Raw genomic sequence first — 27,484 nt, 5'->3', positions numbered from 1 at the left:
AGGAAGGAAGGAAGGAAGGGAGGGAGGAAGGGAGGAAGGGAGGAAGGAAGGAAGGGAGGAAGGAAGGGAGGGAGGAAGGAAGGAAGGGAGGGAGGAAGGGAGGAAGGGAGGAATTCGGAAGGAAGGAAGGAAGGAATTAGGAAGGAAGGAAGGAAGGAAGGAAGGAAGGAAGGAAGGAAGGAAGGAAGGAAATAGAAAAGGCAGGAGGTAGGTGACTTTAGAATCAAGGCACTTAGCAAATGTCTAAGATAAGTAGGTGGCTACTTGTCTTACAAACCTAGAAACCATTTTGTTCAATAATGCAAGATTTGTGTGCTGCAGAAAGGGACATATTTCCCCATCTTCCAATGGAGTTTCAGGTTCTTGTAATAGGAGATGCTCACCCATTTAAGCAAAAATTTGACTAGAAAAACCAAGCATACGAATTTCAATTCTTTGATGAATTGTAGCCATAAGACTTCTTAGATCAAAACTACTTTTAGTGCCAGGCATATGTGGGAAAATAATTTGGAAATGGCTTGTTCAAAGTGTCTGGTTGATAGATATGCTTACACAAGTCCTTCAAAGGGACTTCCTGGGACATCTTATCATTCAAGCATTAAAATACCTCCCAATATCTACCTGCTTGATTTTGATCTAAATAAAAAATTCCAGCTTTTTGTTTTAAAAATTTATCTTGTTTCAGAACTGAAAGGCACAACCTGCAAAACTCTGTGAAAACATTTCTGAATAACACTTGGACAAAGCCAATAAATGAACAACCTCTGAAAATTATTGTAGGAAAGAAAAGCAAATCACACATGTATTTGAGCTGCTTCTCCTCAGCTTTGAAACAGAAAGTAAGAACACTTTAAAAATTAAGTCTCCAGCTTACTGTGGTGACAATACTCCTTTAACCCCATATGCGTTTATGTCTGCAAAAAAAACCTGAAAGGAAAATGAAAAAGATCAGGCACAGGCTCTAAACAGCAAACACACATCCTGCAACAACAGCTTAAAACCTTTGCTAGGGAGGCACTCCATTTTTCAAGGGGGCCTAAATCAAGGATTAATTTTAAAATCACTGGTTGCAATAAACTTTTTTGGTTTTTTAAAGATTGAAATAAAAATTGAAATGGCATTGTAGCAGATAACTGGATATTAGAAGAAAAGTAAGATGTAGTGCAAGATGAAACAAATATGAAAAAAATGTTGGCCATGCTGATACTAAAAGTAGTAGCATGTTGATGATTTAGGTCTCCAGAAGCTCCTTTACATTCTTAGCTATTATCTATCTCGGCTGCTGAAACCTGCTGTTTTAAAGGCATTAGAGTTGAACATCTAGTGACAGCACTTGGGTTATTTATCATTATGTATCACCCTGCTACACTATATTTTATTATACTGGATTTAAGGGAAGATAACACAATTATGGTTAATTTGCTTCTCTTCTTTATATATATAGTGTCATGACCCACCACAGCTTTGTCCCATGAGATATTTTTAACCAAAAAGAAATCCACAAGAAACTCTCCCTAAAAATTCCATTAATAACCTCTTGTAGCATGTATAGGTTGCAGGGTCTGGAACTAAGAATGTTTTAATCTCTTCAGCAAAACAATGTCTCATAATGATGTACAGGACTATTGCTGCACTGATGAAGAATCATACATAATTCAGCACCTTTCACTTGGCACCACTGTGATATCCTCATTAGCAGTGGCTCACAGTGGCTGTCAGATGGTGTCCATGCGAATGCAGGCATTATATTGTCTTTGAGATGTGCAGCTGCTTCCATGACACTGCCAGTATATAAAAACATGACGCCAGTTTGTTTTATTTAGTGCTAAACCTTCCAGTTTGTAAAAACAAGGCTGACACAGAGCCTGACATGAGGCAGTGAAAATAATTAGCTCTCATTTTCTCAGCCTCCTATTTCCTTCTCCCCGCTGTGTTCTCTTTCCACTAAACCACCACATGTCAGTCGAAATGGGAGGCAATTAGTGGGCTCATTTCAGTCCCCACAACTGTGCTGAAAAGAAAGTATTTATGATGGCACAATGAACAGCTGAAAGATTAAATAACATTTGCCTTTTGAAAAGAAAATGACTTCTAGCTAAATGGGCAATTTTTGATTATTCTCAAACAAGCTTAGAGTAGTTGGTTTTTAAAATACAAGAAAGGAAAATGAGTCATTTTTAGGTGAAAGAATCAAATAAAACTTGACACAGTAATGCAAATAACTGATGTTTTATTGCAAAATATGTAAATGTGTTATACCCTTAACAATGGCTGGTGTCTCAGGTCAGGGCAGGCTGCTGCCAGCCAGGCTCCAGCAAGAGAAGGTGGCTCCACTGCCGGTTTTGTTTCAGCTGTGCAGGCAGAAAAAAAGAGGGGCGGAGGGGAGGCCTTGCGAGAGAGATGGTCTTAAAATGTACAGAAACAAAGCAAGCAGAAGATATATTTATGTTATCAGTTGCCTGGGTGCCTCCTCCGAGCCAGAGCCCGTACTCGTCTGCAAGGCAACAGGCACTGAATGGCTGCAGCTTTGCCTGGAGAAGCGCGAGGCCCTGTAACACCTACACAGCCCAACCAGCAGTACCAAAAATATCTGTCCCCTGACAGCGCCCTTCTTCAACATCCAGCGCTGTGGAGCTCTGTGCACAACAGAGTGGCCCATAATGGTAAATACCAGGCACTGCTGTGTGTGCCCCGGGAACAGGGGCTTGCAGCAGGCAAGGCAAGAGCTCAGTGACACTCCAGCATTTACCAAAAGCTGCCCTTGCCATGTGATCAGAAGCAAACGGGGGTGTTGCAGTCGCAGGCACCATCCACATGAGCAGCCTGCTTGCAACAGCAGGATGAAGGTGGAAGCATGAAAAAGGAATCCCTTCCCTGAGGCCTGCATGGGTGCCCTCCTGTACTGTCCCCCAGTGGCATTTCCTGTGGACCACTCGTGGGGACAGTGTGCTGGAGCTGTGTGGACACCACACCCCCACTGCAGCACACGGAGGTGACTGCTCACACTCTGGGGCTTGCAGCTCTGCAAGACATTGGCTGTAGGAACAAGGGTGCACAGGAGCTCAGGAAAGGCATGGCAGGGCCACAGGACATGTCCTGCATATGCTGGGAACAAAGGCTCCTCTTCCAGGCTTTTGTCTGGATGGCACATGCCAAGCCTACAGATCACTGGGAACCTGTCTGTGCTCCTGCAGACATATCTGTGACCAAGGCTGTACAAGAGAGATATCGTGTGGAAGACAGCAAGTTAATTCAGTGGTCAAGGTATAAAAATAAATCTTTAGATTAAAAAGTCTAGAAAGTCAAGTGAGCAAAACACCTAGCTGAAAAGTCTGTATGTCTCTTCAGGGCTATGGAATAATTTCTAATAGGAATCCCTGGTCTAGCACTGCCTACACAAGCATTTTTAAAGGTCTTAGCTTGACTTTGACCTCAGTTACACATGGATGCTACAGCTGGAGCAGTCCCAGTGGAGATGATGGAGTTATACCAGTTCCACCTCTTGCAAAAACAATACATGGTCCTGAAAAGAGTCTTTGGAAGAAAATATCAAGAGTTCAGATCACCTGCACTGATCCACCTTCTTGGCAGACTATGTTATTCTGTTCTTAATGGTGGTGGCAATATTTTAATGTGGCTGTGGTTTCATTTTACAGCTTAGGTTATTTTTTGTGTCCCTTCACTGACTACTTGTTAGAATAGGAGCAAATCTATGAAAATAGCACACAAACACAGCTACTCTGATTTTTGCATTACCTATTAGTCTTTAGTAGTGAAAGCATTGTGCTTTGAGATGGAATTAAAGAGAGAGGATTTGGAAGATGAGGTTTTGAGATAAGGATAAATAACCCCATGTTAGAAAGTCAAGGTACCTGTGATTATTTTGCAAAGGAAGGATCAGAAAAAACCAATTCCTCTTCCAGCTATACTTACTGAAGAGGGTTAAAATACCCACAGAGCATGGAGACTATAAACGACTGAAAAACTGTAAAACTGCAATTTAAAATTTTATACCTTGGCTCTTGCTTCATTTTTAAGAAACTAAAGAAAGGACTTGTAAGCGTTGATATAGTGGGAGGGTGGAGAGGAACAAACAGCAGAAATGGTCTCAAGCACTTGTGAAACCGCATTCCAGTTACAACTACTTCAGTGCTGTTTTTTCGTGTAGTGCCTGCATTTTGCCAGCCTAAGCTTCTCCACATGAAGAGTTGGTCATAATGTCACTTTAAAGTAGCCTTAATCATATATTACCTTTTGCACTATACGTTTAAATAATAGCATTAAAATATATCTCAGTCAGATAGCCAAGGCTAGAAAACAGTTCACACAGTTAGCAGATGGTTTTGAAGAGGCTCTGCTCCTTACCTTGTCAAATGGAGAGAGAGACAACTGGGGGAAAATAAGGCAAAATGGTGAGCCAACTTCAAGGCTTTGTGTTTGGATATAGGTCAAATTGTGCCACTATTGGTAAAAAAGGAAAACATTCAATGGCATAGTGAAATCTGCCCCTTTGAGGACCAAAACTAAAGAATGCATCAATAGAAGGCAAAAGGACTGTAAGGCGTCCTTCTCAAGGGGTTTGGTGATTCATCAGTGTGGAGCTGACATAGCTCAGGCACCTTTCCCTGATTGGGAAATTTTAATGAGCCATCTAGGATGAGAAAGCCATTGAAAATTCCCCCTGCAGTCCTGCAAATCAGCTCAAGCCACAACTGCCGGGATTTGTTGTTTTACTCTCCATCTTGGAGTTAATTGGTGGTCCCCTGCTTTTTTTTTTTAATTTGTGGGGAAAAAAACTCTAAATCTATCACCTTTCAGCTCATTGGGAATTGTGTACAGAAAGGTCATGAAAAGGCAGTAAATGGAAGTAACCACATAACTTGAACTACAAGAGTTGGAAAAGAAACCTCTAAAAACCAGGTTAGCTTTGCGGTGCTCACTCCTGATGCATTCAGAGAGCACAAAGGTCAACGGAGCTTTTATTGCCTCCAAAGATGCAGCTAAAAAGGGAAGGAAACTGTAATGAAATGACTGCATCTGTCAGCTGGTGGAAACCAACATAATCCCACTACAAGATGCAGTTTAAATTAGATAAAAAATATGGGGCTGGTAAAGCTGTTTACTGGGAAGTCAGTGTTTCATTCAGCATACAGAAAAGGCTGAACATTCAAATGCTGTCCTGAAGCATATCCAGGAGGATCCTTGCTAAAAGGCACTGCCATTCCTAAGGCCCTTAAGTTTCTGCCTGCTGACGAAGGAAGGTGTGCTGGCTGTGCTGATGGGGCACGGCGCAGTGCCCGGGAGAGGACACCTGTGCCCTGAGGAACCATCTTCACACACAGATGGTGCTGTGCTCTTACCAGCCAAACACATCTGAATTAACCTGCACCCCTGAAATGGTTTCTGGGTCCTGGACCAGCTTCTCCAGCACTTTTATATCCAGTGGTATTGCTCTTTTTTCCGGTCATGATGCTCTCCATGGCTGTGCCCACTCCAGAGCTTTAGTTTGGACCAGGAGGCTTTTGTCCTGTGTGTCCATCCTGTCCCATGCTTGGGCAGAGACACCTCCAATGACATGGATGGGCTTGCTTCCAGGTGCAACTAGAAGATGCACTACAATAACTAAAGGGAACTTGACCCAGAAGACCAGCACAGAGCCAGCCTGGTGTAAAATCTCCCAGCATGACCTGTTCTCCTTACAGAGCCCTCCCAGCTGAGCCTAACAACCTCCCTTGCTGTACACAAGTCTAGCAGCCAACACATCACCCAGGAAACACACACCCTCAATGTGTAACCCAGATTTGAGCTTATTGCTTCTTTTTACACATGATTAGAACAGGAGAAATGCTTCTTAGCTAGGCAGCTGGTTATAGGGACTGATTAGGGTAAAGTTCCTTTGAGAAATTTATTTTTAAACTGATGTAGGCCAGCTTTTTAGCTATAAAGATGGTGGAAGGTATGATCCCAAGTGCTTCTGCTGACCCAGTTTTACAGGAGCAGGCACCCCTCTTTTGCAAAAATGGGACAATAAAAGAAGTTTAAACCTTTCGATCCTGGTTTTTGCCCTATTCCCAGTTCATTTTGGAACAAATCTAGATGGCAATAGTACCTGGCTCAAAGCGGCCTCTAGGGGAGCTACAAGACTGTATCCAGGGGTTTTCAAAGAAGCAAGCTAGCCAAATTTCCTATACAGTATGTACAACACCAGTCTTTGTTAGTGTTACATTTAATGCAAATTACTTGCCCATGTTGGCCCTAGCATCCTGCCCAAAAGCTCAGACAATCTACTTCTTCCAGTCCACTTTTTCAAACTGGCTCTTCTGCAACATCTTTAAAGGCAGGTACAAGTTAACGTGCAGATCTCAGACAGATGTTTCCAGCCCAGACATATTCAGGGGACAAAATGTGCATTCCCTGGAATGGCATCACTAAGCACATGGGGTGCTGCAGCAGGGCAGCTGACAAGGAAGGCATGCCTGGCATGCAACCACAGCTTGGGAGGGAATGGCTTCCTTAGAAAAGGGCCCAACAGCACACAGAGCAGACAGAAGCAATTAGGAGCTCACAGGGAAGGCAGGACCAAATAAAAAACGTTGTCAGAAGCCTGCAGAGGTTATGTCAATACTACACAGGCCCATTGAACTAACTCTGCCCTCTCTTAACAACTCAGCTTCTGTCCCATAGACTCTGCATACAGTCTCATTTGCACATTTTGCTGTCATGGCTAAAACATCTACTCATCTTCAAACTTTAGAGGTGTTAGTACAACATGAATTTCTCTACAGTGTGCAGAGGTCTATTTGCTCCTTCTTTTGCTCTTTCCTGGTGGTGGTTGCCCACCACCCTGCACTATGGCTCACAGCCTATATTGGAAATGGAAGGGAGATATGAGCTATTTTATGGACTTTTAGTTCCTTGAAGAGTTAGTTGCACATGGGAGAGAAAAATGCACACCTACAAAAAAGCAGCTGTACAGCTGCATAAGCAACATGCATTCAAGAACACTGTAACAGTCTAAGTAATTCACATAGTGATAAAGAAGATTTTTATAGGAAAGAAGTACTCAGGATAAAAGAAACAAACTAAAAAAGAAAATCTCCTGACAAAAAGCTTTTTCAAATTGATAAAATTATTTCAGTATGAGTACAAGTTCCTACTAAGTTCAAACCTAAATGCTTTCTCTGCAAGCACCACCAAGTACAGAAATCAAGAGACTTCTGCAAACAATATGCCCTGAAAGCAAAGCAGCCAGATAACACAAGATGAAAGTCAGCCTCCCACAAGTTTAGGGTGGACACACAATGCAGATTTATCAAATACAAAAGGAAACAAATCCTGCTGTCACAACCCCTGACTCTAGCTCAGAAATGCTTTGCACACCATTTCCACATAGATGATTAATTCTAAAACCCTTGAACTCAGAGTCCATGGCAAGCTGGACAAAGAAAACAAAAAGCACGGGACAAACCTCACTCTTGAGAAAAAACAATGTGGTAGAAATCCTTTGCTGGAACATCTGGAGTCATCAATACTCCTGTTACACAGGGTGTAATGAGAGATCCTTGAACCAGCTCGGCTCGGAGCTGAGGTTTGATTAGGATGTGGCATGCTGGCAATTGCCTTTTACCAGCTGAAGTGCAGCAGTTTTGTGCAATGTGCTGCAACTACCCCTCCCTCTTTCCCCAGTACCATGAGGGCACACAGTCACCACCAGGACCAGTCCCATCCTGCCCAGCCAGCAGCCGTGCATACCATGTATTTTCCAAACTCCTCTTGGTTGCATAAAACAGTATCTCCTTTCTGCTGAGACAAAAGGAAATCTGCCCACCAACATCAGGCATATGCCACGGCTCAACTGTTTTTAATAAACAAGTTATTATTTTACACCCATTGGGATAAAAGGAACAAAATGAAATCCCAAATTACAAAAAATACAATTTAAAGAATTGTTCACAAGAAAACAAAAGCTTTCAGCCAAAACTTTCTGTGCCACTCTTTCCTTCCTTGCCTGTCCTGGGGCATGGTTCCTCATCACTGACGCAGCCCCATTTGCCACCTTGACATTCAGTTGGCACTTTCCAAAATAAGAGGATTCTCATGCCAATTTATCTTTTGTGTCCAGAAGATACTGGGCCCTCTGAGTAGGGACTCTTAATCAAACCACCTGATCTAGCACTCCCAGCTTACCTTTGGACCGTTTCCTGGCTTCAAGTGATAACCAAAGACAAGTTCAAGATTCACTACTTTCTCTATGCTTTCTTCAGCTCCACCTGCAGAATCCTGCCAAAAAAAAAGGCAAAGGTGAGAATTCACATCTACCACAACCCACTGGGAGACAGGAGCACACCCTTTGGTGGCAGAAAGGATTTGCCTTTCAGATGCTACAAGTCTGACAGGCAGCAGAAAGGAGACATCACACGCCAAGAGGGGCAAAGGCTTCTGCACGGGTTTAGGGTGGGTGGTGGATGGCAACTGGGAGATGCTGCACAGTTTCTGCTCCTGGCTGAGCTGCTCTGGCACAGTGCAGTGTCCCTGTGAGCATTGTGGCAGCCTCTGCCATTGGAATTGCAGCTGGCACGGCAAGGCGGCAATGCTCTGACTTTCATTTTCCCCTCCAGGGAACAGAGTTTTGCTATATGCAAATTCGCTTTAAGTGGATTTCACTCTATAGCTGTGCAATAAATTATGACTAAAAAAGCTACTTCAGGATTTGGGGTCTAGAATTCCTTGATTAGTTCACTGAACTAAATCAGGCAAATATTTGATCTAGCAACACCAAGGTTCCCAAACACTCTCTCCCTTTTGCATGGGTCTTATTACTGATATCAGAAAACCAGTTGATTAACGTAAGGGTGACTAGACACTAAATCATCCTTCTCTCCTATAACATTAGCAAACTGAGGAATCATGGGCTTATTCTGGGCCAGGAGTCTGCTGTTCTTCAGTGGTAATCAGCTGGTGGCAGCAGTTTGGAGGGATGGCTCTTCAAAGTAGTTTCTGATTAATGACAGCAAACTAATCACGACCAGTTGTCTTTTAATTTAATTCCACCAGCTCCATGATAAAATCTTAGAACCACCTTGAAAACAACTTTTATTATCCTATTACTTGTTCTGATGTGACCCATTGCTGCTGTTGACTCTCTGCATTTGTTCCAACCCTCTGTAGGAACTACAGCCTTGTCCTCCCCTGAATGGGGGCAAGTTGAGACATGAGAACAGTGAAATATTCATACCCGCACGAGAAGTATGTCTTATATCAACAATGAGACTTGCCTTAATTAATGGCGGAAAATGAAACAGATTTAGGTAGTCATGAGTTAACTTCTCGATAGCAGTCTAGAAAAAAAAAATCAACAAAACCAGATGGCAGTTATTTAGAATCTCATCCTGCAAATACCAGCACAAAAAACAGCACAACTCCATGTGCCCTCTATTTTCCACTGTGGATACATTAGGGCATGTGTGAAGAGTTTAAAATACAGCCCTGTCCAGTAAACTGTTGTGGTAGATTGGGCCCGATTTACATTCAGAATCAGATCTGCTTAATCAGAAAAAGAGATGTTCAGGAGCTTGTTTTTGTTGTTTTTATTTATGCTCAAATCAACCCAGGAAGCTGAGATCTTTCATTCTGGACATTATTGACTTTATTAAGTTTCAATAATTTTCCCTGTAGGAAATGTAAATTAAATATATCAGTAATGGTGTGTGGGCATGGAAAAAACGGCTGATGAGCAAAAGGGGAATAAATCTGTGTGACTTATGAAGCTAAATTTGCAGGACTAGCAATTACAATACAAGTGTCTCTTTACTAGCAAATTGTGACCTAAAATGATTGAGACTCAACAGAATTATAGATGCTGCTTTTAGCAAATCCCTTTTCCAAAGCTGACTGCCAGAAAATTGAACTCTCTCCTGTGGCTACAGTACTAGTACCATTGCTGCTGTCATGATCACATTTTCCAGACCGTAATTTTCTTAACCCATTACAAACATTAGATATTTAAAACACTGTTTTAAAGCAAAGTTCTAAGAGTAAAGAAACCTGGCTGTCAATCAGCTTTAGAGTTCTCCAACTGAGTTTTGTTAGTGTAAATATGCTTTACACTATAAATGAGATCTGGAAGTTGAGAAGTTGATATTTCAGTTCAAATAACTGTTTTTGTATCTGTTTCTCCTTCAGCTAAAGAGAGCTCTCTCTGAAGATTCCCAAGCTTTTCCGCTAGGAGAATGGCTCTCCTAGGTGAATCTGTAGCAGAACTGCCATCCAGCTCACCAGAAAACCAAGAACTTTAGAGGAGTATAAAGACTACAGCACATTTTCATGCCTCATAAAATGCTCAGGTTGCTTTGAGTTCTAGATCCATATGAAGCTAGAACTCCGTTTATTTTAGATATCAAATATGTTCTCTTTTTAGCTTTGTAACGTTTTTTGTTGCTAATACTACTGAAACCCCATAGACTCTAATATTCACACTATAACCTAGTGCAAAATTCAATATATGCTGATAATACCTTTAAATGGATGATGTGTCCTCTGGAAACAATTCCCATGTCCTTTAGATCCTCTTCTTCTAGAAGAAGCAATTGCTTCCCAGTGATATGATGTTCCTTAAACAAGCTAGCATAGACACTCATTTCACCAGAAGTATCGCCTTAAGATAAAAGAGGTTATTCAAAAATCCACACAGCACTTTATTGGGGGGGGGGGGGGGAATGAATAAATGTATATTAGTTCATAAATATAAATATGAAAGTACACATGAATAGCTTTTACCTTTTCTAGTAAGTTGTTGCATCCAGAAAAACTGCAAAAAAGATGAATCAATCTTGAAGTTCAAATTATCACAATCTTGTATTACAGTTATTTGTAGTTCACAAGTAATCATCGTTTTTAAAATAAAATTTAAAAACATTTCTCACTTTGGGATGACTCAAGATTCACCAATGCAAGTGATTATTACTTCTATTTAGCTTTTCTAACCTGCCTTCCATTTTGCAGCCACCTTTCTCAGTTTATTGTCATGAAGAACTGAAATGACTGAAGCGGAAGCTGAGAAATGTCACGTGCTACAAGGACTGAAGTGAAGGAGCCAGGGCTTTTATGGCTTTTGCACTGGCTTTCCAGACAGTCCTTTGGTAAATGTCAGCCAAACAACCCCATGATGCACAACACACAAAGAGAGTGCTTGATAGGACATTGAAACACATCACTATGCCAGAGATAAAGCACTGATGTGTCTTGTTTAGCCTTTTAGCTGAATAAAAAGGTAAAAAGCACTCAATGCCATTATTTTATATGAAAAAGAGGTTCCACACCCCCTAAATAGCCCCAAACTTTTTTCAGTTAACTGCCATCCAGGTGGCACACAGTGGGATAAAACCTGTCCAGGGTCAGGTCTTTGGGCACTTCCACATTCGTTAAAGGAAATGCCCTCCTGGTTCCTGTCAGTTCCCAGCTCCCACTGTTTTCTGGACACTGGAGAATGTGGCTGTTTCAGGAAGGTAACTCAAATTCTTAATTTACTCCTAGTCATTTCCAGGCCTTTCTGGGACACAAGTTTCACCAAACAAACAGCATCTCACCCTAGATGTTCTGATCCGGCCCTCCCTCCCACCACACCCACTGTAATTTGTTAGAGAGCTCCAGCAGCTCAAGCTTGGCCACATTAACACAAAATACTCACCACATCTTCTTCGGTCCATGCACAAATATCAAAGGAGGGCAGCAACTGTGTGAGAGATACGAATTGAAAAGAAAACCATCTGACCATTTTTCTCCCCTCCACCCAAATTTTACTCTGGTGGCCGATACTATTCTGTTCCTTTTTCCCTGCAAAGCGCAGGACTTAGGCTGTGACTTGTACTGATGTACTAAACCATTGGATTCACAGTGATCATGGGCTGGCTCCAACAGCGTGTTGGCAGTGTTAAATCAATCCTATCACTCTCTGCAGATAAAACTACCAGCAGATGTCCAACAAAAACAACTCAGGAAGCAAGAGTAAACCATCCGATGGCAAGGGACTCTAGCTGCCTCTCCTCTTGGTTGTGACACTACAGGAAGGCTTTTGCTATGGCTTTGGTACCACTTGATTTCTGCAATGAAAATAATGCTGGGGTTATGACTCCCTCCCAAATGATGGACATTTTCTGCAAAAGGAAGGGAAAATTTCACTGGACAGCAGCAAAAACAGAATTTGGAGTCTGGCCACTGCAGATTGTCTTCCTGTCCATGTACAGACAAGTCTCTCTTTGTTTCTGCCAATGCTTTGTAACTGCTCCCCTAAGGCTGGGGGAGTACAGCACTTCCCAGCCTCCTCCTACATTTTGTTGGATGCAAGATGGTCTTAGCTCTTGAAGCACTAGGAAACCACTGCATTAAACAAAATTCTGGGATGATCTGAAAACTGACAGAGGAGAAGATGTCACTGTGACAGTGATTGCCATTTTACTCATTCAGGTATATGGTATCCCAAGCTTCACCTTCTTCGCATTTTCTCCAGCTTAAAGGGTTAAGATTAATTGTTGTAGATCTGTATTGGGACAGTTTGGACAGTCAGCGTCTCCCAGAAGCTTCATATCATGGTGTAGTTGCAAACTCTTTTGATGTAGATAACGGTAATTTATGAGAGACTCAGCTCGGTTACCCACGAGCCCCCATGGCTTTGCCACCTGCTCCGGAGAGCTCTGCCACCCCCAGGTTCCCCAGCCCCCACCCACAAGCCAAGCATGTCCTCCAGCTGCACACTAACAGCAACCTGCAGCCTGGGCAGAATGCTGTGAGGCAAAAGTACTGCTGGGAGCAACACTTAAGTACAAGGAAGGGCAAGTGGCAATCGTGAACACCCTCAGGAGGCCATGAGCTGTGCCTTTTGTAGGTACTTCTAGTCAAACTGGCTGGTGCTGCAGCAGGAGCCTGGTACAGTAATTTGTACAACTGAAAAATTTACTGCAGAAGTCCGATAATGCATTTTTAGATGTACAGTGGGTTTTTTCAGCTTTCTTCATGTTTAAATATAACCAGTGGCAGAATAGTTCTGTATTCTTTTTTTTTTTTTTTTTAATGGGAGAATAAAGGAGAAATGTCACACAGTGAGTAATACAAAAAAGTGACTTAAACCAGCAGACAATAAGGAACCTCTTGGAACACCAGCGTTTTACACAGTGACACAAATGCATAAAATTTACTGTCAAAATGTTTATTGCAAAATAGAAGTTTGGAACAAAAGAGAAGCAAGGGAAAAGTTCACATCAAAAGAAAGTTTAGGACACCAATCAAGGAAATTTAATACACTGTATGATTTCTTTTTGTTTGTTTGCTTTGGTTTTACACTGGAAAATTGAATCCACAGTGTGAATAAAACAAGACATGGTATGTCAAGTGCAATAAGGAAGATAACTGACACTGCAAGATTTTACCACACAGAAGTGTAACATTGCATGTTCCACACAAATTATATATTCAGTTTACAGCACAAGAATCTTGGCATAGGCATTGCGCTCAGCTTTGCTTTTTCAGAAGGGAAAATGAAGTTTTCTAACACTGTGAAAATATTTTCTATTCAAATTCCATCAGATCAAACTTGAAGTGTAAGTAGCATCGACTCCTATTATTCAGTACAAAACTTCTTCAGTAGTGCAAAAGCAAGAAATGCAGTGGACTATATCTGACTTTAAAAGGCATATGAATATTTAGCACACAATATAAAATGTTGAAAGAAAGTTGTTGGTTCTACAGTTTTAAAATTAGATCTTCACACATCAGAATTCTCTGTGCAGATTTTACAGTGTACACTAAGTCGAAGCCTGGGGGAAAGGGGAAAGGTCTCTCCTCCAGATTCCTACCAGTACATTTTAAGGGCTGTGAAAATTACTAAACGAACTTACTTTATCTACCTGAACGTTCTACCTAGGACTGTAGTTAAAACCTCTGCCAAGTCAGATGTCTTATTAAAAACCTGTAAAAGCAGCCTGATTACAGAAAAAGGAAGTACAGCACTAAAGATGCACAGTAATACTGCTGAATATTTAACAGCTATATGCACGTTACAGATCTATTGCTACTGCTGAGAGCAATACCCATCATTACTGCATCAGATTTTTAACTCAGAATAAACACTTTAAAACCCAGAAGGAAAGGCAATCAACATCTAAGAAAACCTCTGGAACAATAAGCAAATGACAAGTCAAGAACATGACTGTGTGACAAGAGGCCACGCCAGACCTCACCTCCAGGAAGCGCCTCCCATCCAGAGGGGACAAGCTCCATGTCAGGGAGCACACAATGGCTGCCGATGCAGCACACCTACACACCGTACCCTAAGGCACTTGCTACTCCAAGAAATTAGTGATGTCATCATCACAAAAATGACTAGAACAAAAGTTTTCCTCCATTAAGTCCCCTTTCCATTTTTTTTCACCACTGCTGAAGGAAAAGAAAGGGAGTTGGGAGATGGGCATCCTGTCTTGGTCCCAGCTGACCATGCATCTTTTAAGCAAGCCAAAAGTCGATCCTCCCCATTCTTCTCTGAGGCCATTTACCCACCTAAGTCAATGTTTGCAGTACAGCAGCCTGGTAAAAATGAGAAGTTCAGGCCTGGTTCTTACCTTTCCCCTCCACCAAATGCAGCGATTTTACTGCAAATACCTTCAGGGTTTATGGAAGGCAGCGAAAACTGGGAACCCAAAAGACCTGGCATGGCCTAGTGAGCTGAGAGGTGTGTACAGGAAGGCTTTTGGTGGTTTGTTCTGGTTTTGGTCCAGAGCAGCCAGAGAAATGCCTTCTGGGTTTGGTTAATGCTTTCATAAGCTGACACACTGTGGCTGTGGACTGTTCTGGAGATGCATATAACCTGGTGATGAGACAGGTAGAAGATGGACTGGGATACGCTGCAGAGCAAAATCAGGTATGGAAGATGAAATACTCTGACCTCCTCCAAACACCATACCTGCCCACCAGAGCCACTTTTAAAGCTTTTATCTAGTGAGAAGCATTTCAGAGGCAGAAACAACACAGCTTGATTCTCACATACGATATTCGGCTTGTAAACTGGAGACATCTGGTACGAAACTCATCCCAGGAAAGTAAAGATGCGACCAGTACCACTACTTTTTCAGTAAGCACAGCCAATATCCTAAGTATAACACTATCTCAACCGCATCAGAAGACTTTGACAAGTTAGTACCTTACCTACAATTCAGAGATGACTTTTGCTACTTCAAATGAATGGGGAAGTTTTACAAGAGCTTTAATTTTCCCTTAATACAGTTTAATTTGCTTTGACAAACAACATGAGGAAAGAAAGGCAAAGGGGAAAAAAATCCATCTTGTTCCATTCAAAAATACTGAAACAAGTAGATAGTAGAAATTACTACAAGCACGTTACCACATTCTGATGATATTTGCTGATGTAAGTTACACCCCTGGGTAAGCACAAAACCTTGAAGACAGACTTAAACCTTGTGATTTTGCAACTACGAAAATCAGTGTCATACTACTTAACTATTTTTATTTCTGTAAAGATTAAAGAGTGAATTTACAAATTCAGTTAAAACCCACACAAACATAAATGTGCATGAAGTGCTCTGAGATTGTCAAACACCAAAAAAGTGCAAAATATCAATGCTAGGAACAGATTTTTGGGGGTTTTTGAATTCTAAATGTACTGAACCAAATTTTGTTTTCAGTTGTACAACCCTACACAGCTTATGTGGTACAGTAATTCATGCACAATGACACACATCTTAAGATCTAAAGTGCACATACTACATGACACAAATCCATCAAATTTGGCTGAGTGCAAAGTGGCAGTTACAAAAATAGTATCATTGCTGTGGGTGTTAGCAGACGTAGACTTAAAAAAATAGTACAAATCTGCACTGGAAAAGGCTATTTGTTTTTATTTCCATGTCATTATTTGCCCTTCCAAGTCTCCTCTTCTCCCTCAAATCAGGTTGCTCTGATGGACCCAAGAAGCCATCCCCACCTGAGCCGAAGGAGTTCCTCCTTGGGATACTTTGTACATGTACCACACCATTTAAATTATAATTTCCTCATGAGAAAAGCTTCCAGATACAAGAAGGTTAACTTCACATCAATATATTTGCAACTGTTTGGAAGAAGGTTAAATGACATCCTGCAGGAGCTACGCATCTCGGCTGGGCCTAATCCTGTGCAACCTGAATGGAGTAGGCCAGCTTGAAGCGCAGCACTTGCCAGACCAGTGCTGATGCTCAAGGATAAAACAATTCTTTCTCACAACCCAAAGAGGTGCCTACTCTAGAAAAACTCCTTCAAAGAATTTTGTTTTGTTAAGTGAACATGTAATGATTTCAGGCCTGCTGTTATCTAATGTATCCATTTTTCTCAAAGCTATCCACCAAACATGATAATATGTAGGTTAGAGCTGTGTAACAGGCAAGCCTATAATTAAAGAAGCCACTCAAAACCAGAAGTTTTCATAAAAGAAACCCTTCCAGTAATTGAGAATGGAATTTTGATGGCTTATTCCCACTACTGCTGAACTACACAGTAACATTTTTCTTTTGAAATGCTGCCCTTCTTCCTTGGCAAATATTTTACAACATCTTCCTTCCTAACCTGCATCTGTGTTTGCACTGGTTTCCCTCCCTCCTTCTGCATCACTACTAAAGGGGTCATCAGGAGAAACATCCTCACTGCTTTCAACGTAAGTGCCTGGCAGGCAATTATTGCAGCAGATTATTACACGCTGAATTTTATGGTAAGCTGTAACAGCAGCAACAATAATTTAAAAGAAAGGTAGCTGCAAAAAACAGGTATGTAGAGACTAGTAAATATTCCTGATGTTACTGCCATCGGAAAATTTCACACAAGCCACAGTAGTAGGGCCCGAGCTGAAATGTCATAGCAGCTTCTCTTTGTCCTTTTCTAAGGATGGCACATGCTGTTTAGGAGATACAACAGAATCAAAATTTACAAACACCGATTTTTGCTCTCAGGTACAAGAATAAGTCCATCAAAGTTAATGAGGCTTCATGGATTCACATCAACATAACTGAAAATTAGCTTCTAGATCACAATATCTGATAATAGATGCAGAGGTCTGATTGCAGTTTACTTTGCTAGCGTGAATTATATACACATGCACATACACGTGAGGGGGAAAAAAGAACATTTATACAAATCATCTACTAATAGGGATTATCCGGGTTCTGCTGCTATTCAGTGTTTAAACCTTATATTTAACTAACCCCTCTCTTCCCCCGCAAGCTTCTCTCTTCCTAGAAACCTATTTGTGACTTCCCACAATGCTGCCTTGAAAAGGGCATTAAATTAGAAACACAGCAAACCCCTTCACTACACCAGTATGAAAGAATGGATGCAGAGAATAGCAAATCTGGAAGTACAAGTATATGCATATGACTGACAATTAAAGGAGTAAGGGAAATGACAAAAAACACAAAAGAAAAATTTGAAGTACATTAATGGCATTAAAGGCATTGAAGTTTCTCCCAGTGTTTCCAGATCTTAAATTTATCAAGCCATAGTTTCTGTAATCAGGCATTAGGAATTATAGATATAATCATGGTTCTTAAAATAATAATAATCTCAATTAGTTTGGAAAGTTTAGTTCCAAATTTCATCAAAGCAGAAATAAGTCAGCACAATCGAAACAAAAACAACATATCTTTCTACATACAAATATGCTCAGCCTGGAGAAGATATTTTTTGTTGTTGTTTGTTGGTTTTTTGTTCTTTTACAGGATTTAAACAGACCAAACGGACATGATTCTTGTTCTAAAACTTTATTGTTTTGCTTTGCTAAAACGATTTCAGGGTTACTTCTACAACTTATTTCATTCGCTGCTATCATCTGTGTCATCAAAATCATCATCATCATCATCGTCATCTGACCAGTCGAATTCACTGAAACCCAAAGCCATGTTGATTTTCTTCCCTTTTCTCATAGAGGTGGTTTTAGAAGAATTCTTTTTGGCTTGCATATTTATCTGCATTCCAGAATGCAGGACAGATCCTGCTTGGTTCAGAGAGAAGATATCCCCAAAGCCCGTCATCATCAAGGCCTTCAGACTTTGGTTCATGCCAGCTACCTCCCCGTTACTTGTTGCTGTGATCTGACATGACATCTCTGCACTGTTTGACTCCTCTGTTTTAGATTCAAAGTAAGACTCCTGAGACATTCTTGCAGCAAGAGGTAAGAAAAACTATTTAAAGGAGGAAAGGACAGAGCAAAAGTGAAAGTTAGAACCAATTTAAAAATCAAGGAAAAAGACACCACCAGATTAGTCAGCAATCAACAGAAAGCATACGATTAGTGAATCTAAACATGGAGGTCAAGTAAGAATTCATTAAAACAGACAGCGTCCTTCTGGGGTCATTGTTCTTAAAACAAAGTGCAAAATCACTGAGTGGCATGGCAAGAACCACAGGCAACAGAGCTTTCATGACAAAAGAAGGTTCAAACTCTTCAATCCTTCATTCTGTACAGCACTAAACAGAATACAACATTTCCCAACCAGGTGGACTGGTTCCAAGGCAATTGGAGCTGCTTAATTCAACCGGATTCAGGATTGAAGAATAAATCAGGTTAAGACCAGAGAACCCAAACAAGCTCTGCAGTTTGTGTAGGAGTAGGAGCCCCTAAATATCAGAACTGAAAGCCACAGCAGACTGGTTTTGAGTGTATGCTCAAAAGAAGAGAAAGGGTCACCCTGCAACAGCCACGATCAGAAATGAGTCTCTCACCAATGCAAGGACAGGAGAACCAGCCTCCAGCCTGTACCAGCATCACACTTTCAGAAGCCATCCCAGGGACAAGCAGGCAGGGGAAGAGAGGTGGTTTTGGTCAGCTCATCAGCTTCTTCAGCTTTTTTTTTTTTTTTTTTTTTTTTTTTTTTTTTCTTTCTTTAGTGGTATCGAGAGACATCTGTCATTTGGTTGTACATCATATTAAATTTCTACTTACATAAACTTCACCTACAGGTAATGGCATTCTCCTGATCCAGTCTGTTTGTAGTAACAAATGAAACGTGCCCTCTTCAGCTAAATGATTAATAACTCTTCTGAGTGGCCAGGCTCTAACCTCTGTGACATGTTTGCCTGTGCTTCACAGGGAATAAAAACTCAGGAGTTTCATCCTAAATTAAACTACCTACTAAAACAACAGCAAAGGAGCTGTGTGTGAACACCTGCACTAGCCTTTCTTTCCAAAGCATTTGCAAAACTACCTATCCAAATTTCATGGGTTTTCATATCTTTTTTAACCTAACCAGAAAACTGACTGAAGAGTCAAAGGCAGCTGGTCACAACAGGTTACACGGGTGATTATAGTGATGCCCTGGAATGTGATACAGGAGGCTTCACAGCCAGGTTGCTCAAAGAGTGCCCATTTCTTGGTAAAACCACTTACATTGACTGATTTTCTATCATTAAAAAAGACAGTATTTGTGTTCTGTTCCCCTTGAGTTTTCCCTGCTTACATAGACTTACTATTTGCATTGTGGTTAAGCAAAGTTAGTGATCAGGGTTTAAGAAACAAAAATAAAACTGAGAGGGTGGGATGATGGGGTGCCCTAAATACTCTTCATGCACCCTATAGCTAAGTGATGAAAGAACCTGCAGCTAAGCTTCTGTACACCTGGCTGTACAAAAAAACTCAGTTACGACATCAACAGAGTGCTAGTTGGATCAAGGATCACCAAAAGCTCTTCCTGATAAAAAGAAGGAATCTTTTAAAAAAAACACCTAGTACACAGCACACACACTGCATTGCCAGGTAGCTATAGTCAGTTGAGCTCCAAAGAGCATCCCCTGACATATGGGAAGAATTCCCTACAAAAATCAACAAAGCTGCACATCAGCTTTCCACTAAAATACATTTCTGCGTCACGGACTGTTCAATGCCTGAGAGTGGGTAAGCTGTGAATGGTTCATTTTGCAAATTATAATCACTTTACTTCCTCCATATTTTGCCATCTTGTTATCTGGAGAATTTAAAGAGTTTGTTGGGACAGGACATGCCTTTAGTGACACATTGCATATGATGACTATCAGAAGAGACATTTAGAAATGGCTGGGATCCACCAATCTCTCTAAATTCCACGGTTCTTAAATGACCACCTGCAGGTACAGGGCATCACAGGTGAGTATATGGATTTCATGCCTAGCTCACTGTCTTCCTCTAAATAAGAGGTTCATCTTAGCTACATACACTACCTTCTTAAAGTCAGATCTTCTTTCAAGAGAAGTCTCCCATTTCACTGCAGCTATGGATATATTTTACTCCACCAAAATACTCCAGATTCCCTTGCGCTAGAGGCTCTTGGAGATCCACACAAAAGAATTTTCAGAGATCAGACTCAAAGGTGTCTGTTGCATAAGATGCAGCAGAAATAAGGTTAAAACAAGAGCAGAGAGAAATGCACAGAAGCATTTCTAAACACTGGACTCATCCTTCCTTCATGCTGAAGTGTATGAAGCTACACTTTACTCTTTGGAGCTGGAGCAGCCTGCCAGTCGTAGTTACCTACCATGCAGGATGAAGCTTCTACCAACACTACAACATTGGGAAATCAAGTGGCAGAGACAGCTTCGCTGTTCTCCATTCACTTGGTTTAAGTTTCTCTTCCTGCACACCACTGCTGGCCTCTGGTCTTTGCTGCAGAGCAAAATGAAGAAGTGACTGCAGAACAGAGAGCAGGGACAAGAGTACCAGCTAAGACACAACGAGGCCTAGCACTGGCTAAGAACCAGGTTTATGCCTCATGGGAACTCTAAGATGTGTCACACCTCTGGCTGCCGTATCTTTACTGCTGTTTTTACAGTCAAGGTAGTTTAAAGTTGAGCACTGCAGCTCCCTGTTTTAGCCCTCCAGTTTGGTGCTGCTGAGCAGACACTGCCTGAACTAATGAAGGGAGACAGATGCTTGACTCCCAAGGATTACAGCTTGCAAACAGAATGCCCAACAGTATTTTGTAAATGATTTACAGCTATGAATTTACAATATAGTTGTATGTGTAACCAGTGTTACAGAAAATCCAATCCTGCTTGAACAAGCCCTTTTTTTGCCAGTATGTCAAATTTTTTCCAATAAAAGGGCTTTTAAAAAAATATGTTTTGTGTAACAGTTCACTTAAAATGTACAGAAAAAACAAACCTATATTTCTCTATTAGAAGAAATTGCATTTAAATGCAATAGGAGAGTTGGGTTAATGCTATGCAGAAAGACAGTTCATGCTTAGCACAATAGGCCTTAGCACAATGCTTTATTCTTGCAGCAATGCCAGCTCTAAGTGAAAAGTACAAGTCATAAGCAAGTACAGCATAAAAAAACCCAAGGGCCTTGCTGGTGAAAAGGTTTGCTCGTTAAGGCTGTGTCTCATGCTGTGCTCAGGATAGAGGATGGCCCACAGCTCAGTTACTGGAATCTTGCAAGTGTTAAAGCAGGCACAGAGATATCTACCGAAAACATACAGAATCTGCACATAGGAAAACATTTATCCTCCATGATTTCATTACTGCATGTTCGCAGCTGGAACATAAATGCAACTTCATTCAAACAGCAGCAATAAGCTATGCCTTAAAAACAAGTCATATGTAAAAGGGGTCTGGCTGGAATCAAGGTTTTAAATAGGATAAAATCGTGAAAATAAGAAAAATCATATACTACTGCAATCTCAATTTGGTATTTGTTTTAGCTAGTGCTTTAAAAACAAATAGGTATCACAGTATTGTTTTTTAACAACTCTGTTGTAATATGTCTCGCCATGCACTAACCCTGTGGTCCTCCCCCTGCCAATCAGTGGTTGAAGAGCATAGTATTTCATTAAGAAGCTCAAGATAATGCAAGGAAGGTTTTTTGTTCAATTTACTAATAGAAATGTGGCAGTTCTACCAACTGGTAACTGGCCAGTCAAAGTTATGTTAACTATAACTGTGAACAAAACCTTAAATCAACACTTCAAATTTTGACCCCCTTTTCACAGAATGTGAATTTGCTTCTTCTCAAAGAAAAAGAACAGAATCAAAAAAATCTGCATAAGTTTCCTGACATGCCTTCTAGAAGATACAAATGATTCTCACATTTAAGACCAAATCCAGCATCCTATAAAGTCAAAAACTTTCTAGTTGAAAAAAGAATTTATTGAATGTAAACAACTTTTTAAGCTGAGAACTCTAAATAAATCAATGGGACACTACTTAAAATTCCCACGTCACAATATGAACCATCAGTAATACGTGGTATCTAATGTATTAGATGAAATTTTTAAAAAATATTGTTATCTGGAGTGATGCAATAAAATTGGCCCAAAGAAACAACTGAAAACAGGAGCACTACTTCCTTGGTGTGTCTTGAGATTTACACAGACAAAGCTCCAAATACTTCTGACACAAGATGAAAGATTGAATTATTGTCTACTTACAGGAGTATTTGATTGTTCAGTTAACTTCTGCTCCCACATCTTCAAACGTCTCTCCCGTTCCTTTAGTTCCTGCTCTTTAAAGCTCAGATCACGCTCCAGTTTCTTTAGTCTCTCTAAGGTTGCCTCAATTTCACATCTGCACGGAGACAATTTGTTACATCTTGTCTTTTCCTGACAGATATAAATTGTTCATAATTCCCACTTGAATGTTAATTAAATGTGAAAGGCTGAAAAGTACAATACTAACTCAAGCAGTTCATTTAATTACCAAATGCAAAGTCTTTCACAGCTTTAGGAACAAATGGCAATGTTTATACTTGAGAACAACCATAATACCTTCAGTTGAAGAAAAATAACATTTAAAAGAGTAAAATACCATATAACAAAAACATTTTAAAAACAAAAATGCCTTTTTTTCCCCCCAGCATCATGAAACATGATCTGATCCATAAAGAAACTGCATTAAGAACTGGCAATGGGACAAGCATTAGCAACACAATACAGGCAGTCCAAGAAGCCCGTTTGTCTGGGTTTATAACTTGACTATAAAATACTATTTGGACTTACACTCAAAATGCACAGAAGCATTTTGTGGAGGAATGTTTTCCCCACTTAACCTTCCTGTTTCTTTACGTGAAGCTACAAGAGCAAAAATACAAACCATGATATGACCCAGCCTCGCAAATGGTTTACAAATACAAGCTTCTCAAGTTTGGAACAGTTGTGAAAAGGATTTGGTTTATTTCTCCCCCCTTCTCACCATACATGCAAAAAAGTACTACGAAAAGTAGGAAAGGAAGGAAACGAAGGCAATACTCTAAGAAGCTGTAGATACCATCTTTATTTGGTTTCACTGCATGTACCTCCCTTAAGAAAGTAGTTTCCTTTGACATGCTTTCTGAGGGACAGTACATTTTAAACACATGAACTGGACTGCTCTTGTTTTGCACTACACTGATACGCAGAAGGTGAACAACAACTATGTCACCAGATTCAGACATATTTTTTGTTTGTGGGGTAATCAAAGAGAAATCACCAATTTCTATCAGAGGTTGAACTTGCATTTAACAAACCATTTCTGTGCCTGTTTGGGAGATTGTGCACTGCCTGCCACCTGTATCCTGACAGTTGTAGGAAGAGTCAATCACAGTGTTTTATTTTTCTCCTTGAAAAAGTGAGCTCCTAAGGAGACAAGAGATCCTAAAGAGAGCTCCAAAGATAGCTATTTGGACTTTGCAAGGCCAAATACTCTGCTCAAACTTCCATGTTATTTTTCTTGTGTTAAAACACTGTGAACAAAATATGTGTCTCGGGGTGACTTTATGATGTGTATCCCATATTCGCTGCCCTATACCCAGAAATTAATTCTTGTGCCTTTCTATGCCTCTAAACTGAGCCTGAGAGGAGGAAAGAAAACCGAGCAAAACTTTTTCAAAGCAGTTTGCAGCTTGTCCAAGGTCACACAGAGATAGTGACTTTTTTTCCCCCAGCTGCAGCAGGGGAGCGAAGAAGCACCCGGCTTGCTGCCCCCAGGTCAGTTTTTGGCCAGTTGTTCAGTTTCTTTTTCTCCGGAGAGAGACTGAGCGCTGAAGTTTTTTCCTTCCCTGGAATTTTGGATTTTCTCCCTTTTCTGCTGGACTGCTTCAATATCAGAGCACATTGGGAGGACTTTCCACCAGGCACAGAGGGCCTGGCCCTGGCCCAAGCCCCAGCTCCAAGGAGACCAAAGGGAGGACTCGAGCACTTTCCCAGGTTTCCCAGCGGAAGATTTTATTATTTAGCATTATTTTCCTTTTCCAGTGTGTTTGGTAAATAAATAGTTTTTATCTCTTTCACTTTCCTTTGAGGATAATTTATTTTTCCCCGAACCTGGTGGGGGGAGGGGTGGTGACCTGCCTTCTCTCAGAGGATATATCTCTAAATTTGACCAAACCGGCACAATATGCTCCTTCTAATGTTTTCATAAAGAAAGTAGAAGGACTAACAGAGTTAGCTGTCATTTCTATTTGGGTGGAGAAAGAGAATTACTTCTTCCTTCCAGGACTCCTGTCCTGGCATGGAATGATTAAACTCTTTGTCACTATCAACCTAAAAGAGTTCAGCCTCTCAATGTGGGAAAATAGCATACCCAAAGAGTCTATTTAAGCAAATCAAATAATATAAATATTCCAAATTTTATGGATTTCTCATTTTGATAAGATACCTCTGTCAGAGAGTAATGCTTACAAAGTACAGTGAAAGGATTCAGAGCTAGAATAACCATCAAATCCTATTGCAAACTTTACCATCATGTTTAATTCTACTGCAGAAATCAGCCACCTGGGGACATAGGCATTTATCACACTTGAGTCCTGCTGAGTGAGCTGTTCTATGTGGTGGTCAGAACAAATGCCCCTCATAATTATCATGCTTCAGATTTCAAGAAAAATTCTCTGTCATATTTAGGCACGCATAGATCAAGATCTCTGTGCTGGGTAGGAAGTGGTCACACATCGTAATGAAGAGACAATGAGGGAACAAACTAAAAAGCACTGGACCAAAGGTCAGAAAGCGACTCCTCCCCAGACACCCATATCCCTCATAAACCCTTTCTGGCAGGTGCAACACATACTGTGCTATCTACTGCGGGAACTACAGAGCAATTTGAGAGCAGTTGCAAGCACTGCTTTTCTTAGTTTGTCTCTCATCATCGCTGCTACTTACACACAACTATTATTTTTTACATATGTAAATTACATTCTCTTTTAAAATAATATTATGCACTAGGGGAGTCCTGGTAACAATAGTTTTCTCTATGTCAAAAGTCTATTTTGTACTGTAATTACCTCTCTTCATTAGACAGAAACTTCTCTTATAATACAAGGTCAGTCTGCAAAAACCGTTGCATTCTGAAAAATAATTCCACTGCATAATGAAACTGTGTAATTAAAGAGAAAGTTACTGTACATTGCCCAGTTAATGAGTCCTACTCCATAAATGAAGCAGCTTGAAATATTATACATGGTAGGACATGTGGATTTGTTTGCTTCTGTAGTTCTGCAGTCTGAGTTTACTGGTTTTTCTAGAATAATTGCATTCTGTGACACTGAAGAACAAACACTGCATTATGAGAAACTATAATGATAAACATTCCCAGATTAAAAACAATGACTGGCATTTGTTTATGTGTCTTGACTTACTACACTAATATAAGTATCAATAATAAACTTTTTTAATCATTGGAGCAGCCACTCAAAGGGAGAGGATGGAAGGAGAGATGCAGTTAGTCTACATGACTAAATGCAGACAAATGTGATCTCTCACTGAATTGGAACATCATTACTTCTACAGTAATTTTTTCCTACTGTAATACAAGTGACTTGAGAAAGGGCTCCAAAAAGATCACAGAATATGAACTTAAACATAGGGCAGACCTACGCAACTCGGGCGTAAGACAGTGCCCCTATTTTATTAAATAATACAATGTACCAAACATGTGTAGAACAGTTAGGAAAGAAGACACTGAACTATTCTAAAGAAATACAGAACGAGCAAATCAAAATGTGTTATTAATATAAAAATTAAGACCAGAAAATGTTGCAAATAAGACCACATTATATAGATAAGTCAAAGCATCATTTGTGTTATCAACTCCACCAGTCATGTATAGATTCAGCCCACTCTCAGTTTTCATGCCAGCCAGGCAGTGATACTGAAGACTCCAGTTGCTTGCTGTTATAGCTACAGTTTTGGCATGTCTATACAAAAAGAACCTCAGCTTGCCTTTTTTTAAGAGTGGGGAAAAACACAATCCAGCTTGTCTGAGCTTTGATTTGCTTTGGTAAGTGCAGTATCCTTATGAAAGTGCAGTATCTGGATCATTAATTCAGAGGTCCCTCAAAGGAACAAGCATAACTTTTGCTTTTCCCAAGCTCACCCTTCTCCAGGGCTCTGATATCCAGGCCTCATTAAAATTCCCTATTTTGTGGTAATACATCTCATTCTTTCCCTACTGCTGGTTCAGCTATCTCTTTGCAAAACACTGTGGGATAAAAAACCATGGGGGGAAAAAAAAGCAAGCACTAAAAGCAAAGATTTTTCAATGCAGAAGTTAAAACATCTTAAACTTCTGTGCAATTGTTTTCAGTAACAAACTTAGTCTCTTTTAGTTTATCCTTTGGGATCACTTTATGCATCTTTCATCTACTTCAGGTGGCATATTTTTTGCATCCTTTCTGTTAATTTGGCTCAACATTCATGAATGCCTCCGTACAGACATGGCTTTTGCATCAGGGCAGGCAGCTGTTACCAGAATTTGGGTAGGAGAGCACCCCTCCAGCTTCCAAACAAGCGTCCACATGACTTGGGCTCTTTCTGAACCCTGTGTTTTCATTTCGGCTTGATTTAGAAATCATCTATGCTTTCAGGCAAATCATGTCCCATCATGAATTTGTATTTTCTCTCTCATACTTCCTTGCCTCCAAGTCATTTATTAGTCCAGAAAAAATGCCATATTTATCTTTAACACAAGTCTCCATGGTAAGAAGTTTTCCCATTACTTGATAGTACTAAAGAGCTTTTTGTTGCTACATGGCTTTTCATTAACACCTTTTCAGACATTCCTCATCTGAGAAATTTAGGTGCATCAAAACAAAATTTGCAAGAAATACTTGGGCCAACTGAATCACACTTCAAGAAATAAACTGATTAAGTAAAACAATGTTTGTTACCAAATGTCAGCTAGCAGAGCTTTTATTTTGCTATATTGGCAGGATTCAAACAGTTACTTGCTTTTCCTAAAGACATTTGAGTACTTGCTCATCTTTTAAATAAATATTTTTACTATATAGGGTGTATAAGAAACCCCTCACTAGGGTGTATTTTTCTCCAACCCTCCTTCTTCTGTCTGCCATCAAAACCACAATATGATGCTCAGAGTCTGCATAAACAACGGTGGCCACGAAGTAAGCGTGGGTACTTTAAATTTGTCCCACGCCCTAGAACACCGGTCTGAGGGCAGAGGGCCCGGCGGTGGCCGCGAAACAGCAGCGCCCGGACACGGCCCCGGCAGCCCCGGC

General features: G+C 40.6%; 1 protein-coding gene across 2 annotated transcripts in view; it reads right to left on the bottom strand.

Moving 5' to 3' along the window:
* Positions 1 to 27,484, bottom strand: part of MAP3K20 (mitogen-activated protein kinase kinase kinase 20) — a 90,493-nt gene that overhangs the window by 11,159 nt on the left and 51,850 nt on the right. The window contains exons 11-16 of one of the 2 annotated variants that reach the window (XM_042040583.1): positions 22,428 to 22,563; positions 11,687 to 11,731; positions 10,777 to 10,807; positions 10,515 to 10,654; positions 9,276 to 9,338; positions 8,188 to 8,280 (exon numbers count right to left, since the gene is read on the bottom strand). In XM_042040583.1, the coding sequence (XP_041896517.1) occupies positions 8,188 to 8,280; positions 9,276 to 9,338; positions 10,515 to 10,654; positions 10,777 to 10,807; positions 11,687 to 11,731; positions 22,428 to 22,563 (508 nt within the window). Of the gene's footprint in view, positions 1 to 8,187; positions 8,281 to 9,275; positions 9,339 to 10,514; positions 10,655 to 10,776; positions 10,808 to 11,686; positions 11,732 to 13,180; positions 18,210 to 22,427; positions 22,564 to 27,484 lie in introns of those variants that run through there. The other variant, XM_042040585.1, reaches the window with a different exon arrangement.

The sequence above is a fragment of the Corvus kubaryi genome, unplaced genomic scaffold (genome assembly GCF_017639235.1).
Source record: "Corvus kubaryi isolate FWS band 111438036 unplaced genomic scaffold, C.kubaryi_AGA036_p1.0 37396, whole genome shotgun sequence".
In the NCBI taxonomy this organism is placed as follows: domain Eukaryota; kingdom Metazoa; phylum Chordata; class Aves; order Passeriformes; family Corvidae; genus Corvus; species Corvus kubaryi.
Note: the sequence above shows the minus strand (reverse complement) of the source record. Positions and strands in the feature narration are given on the sequence as shown.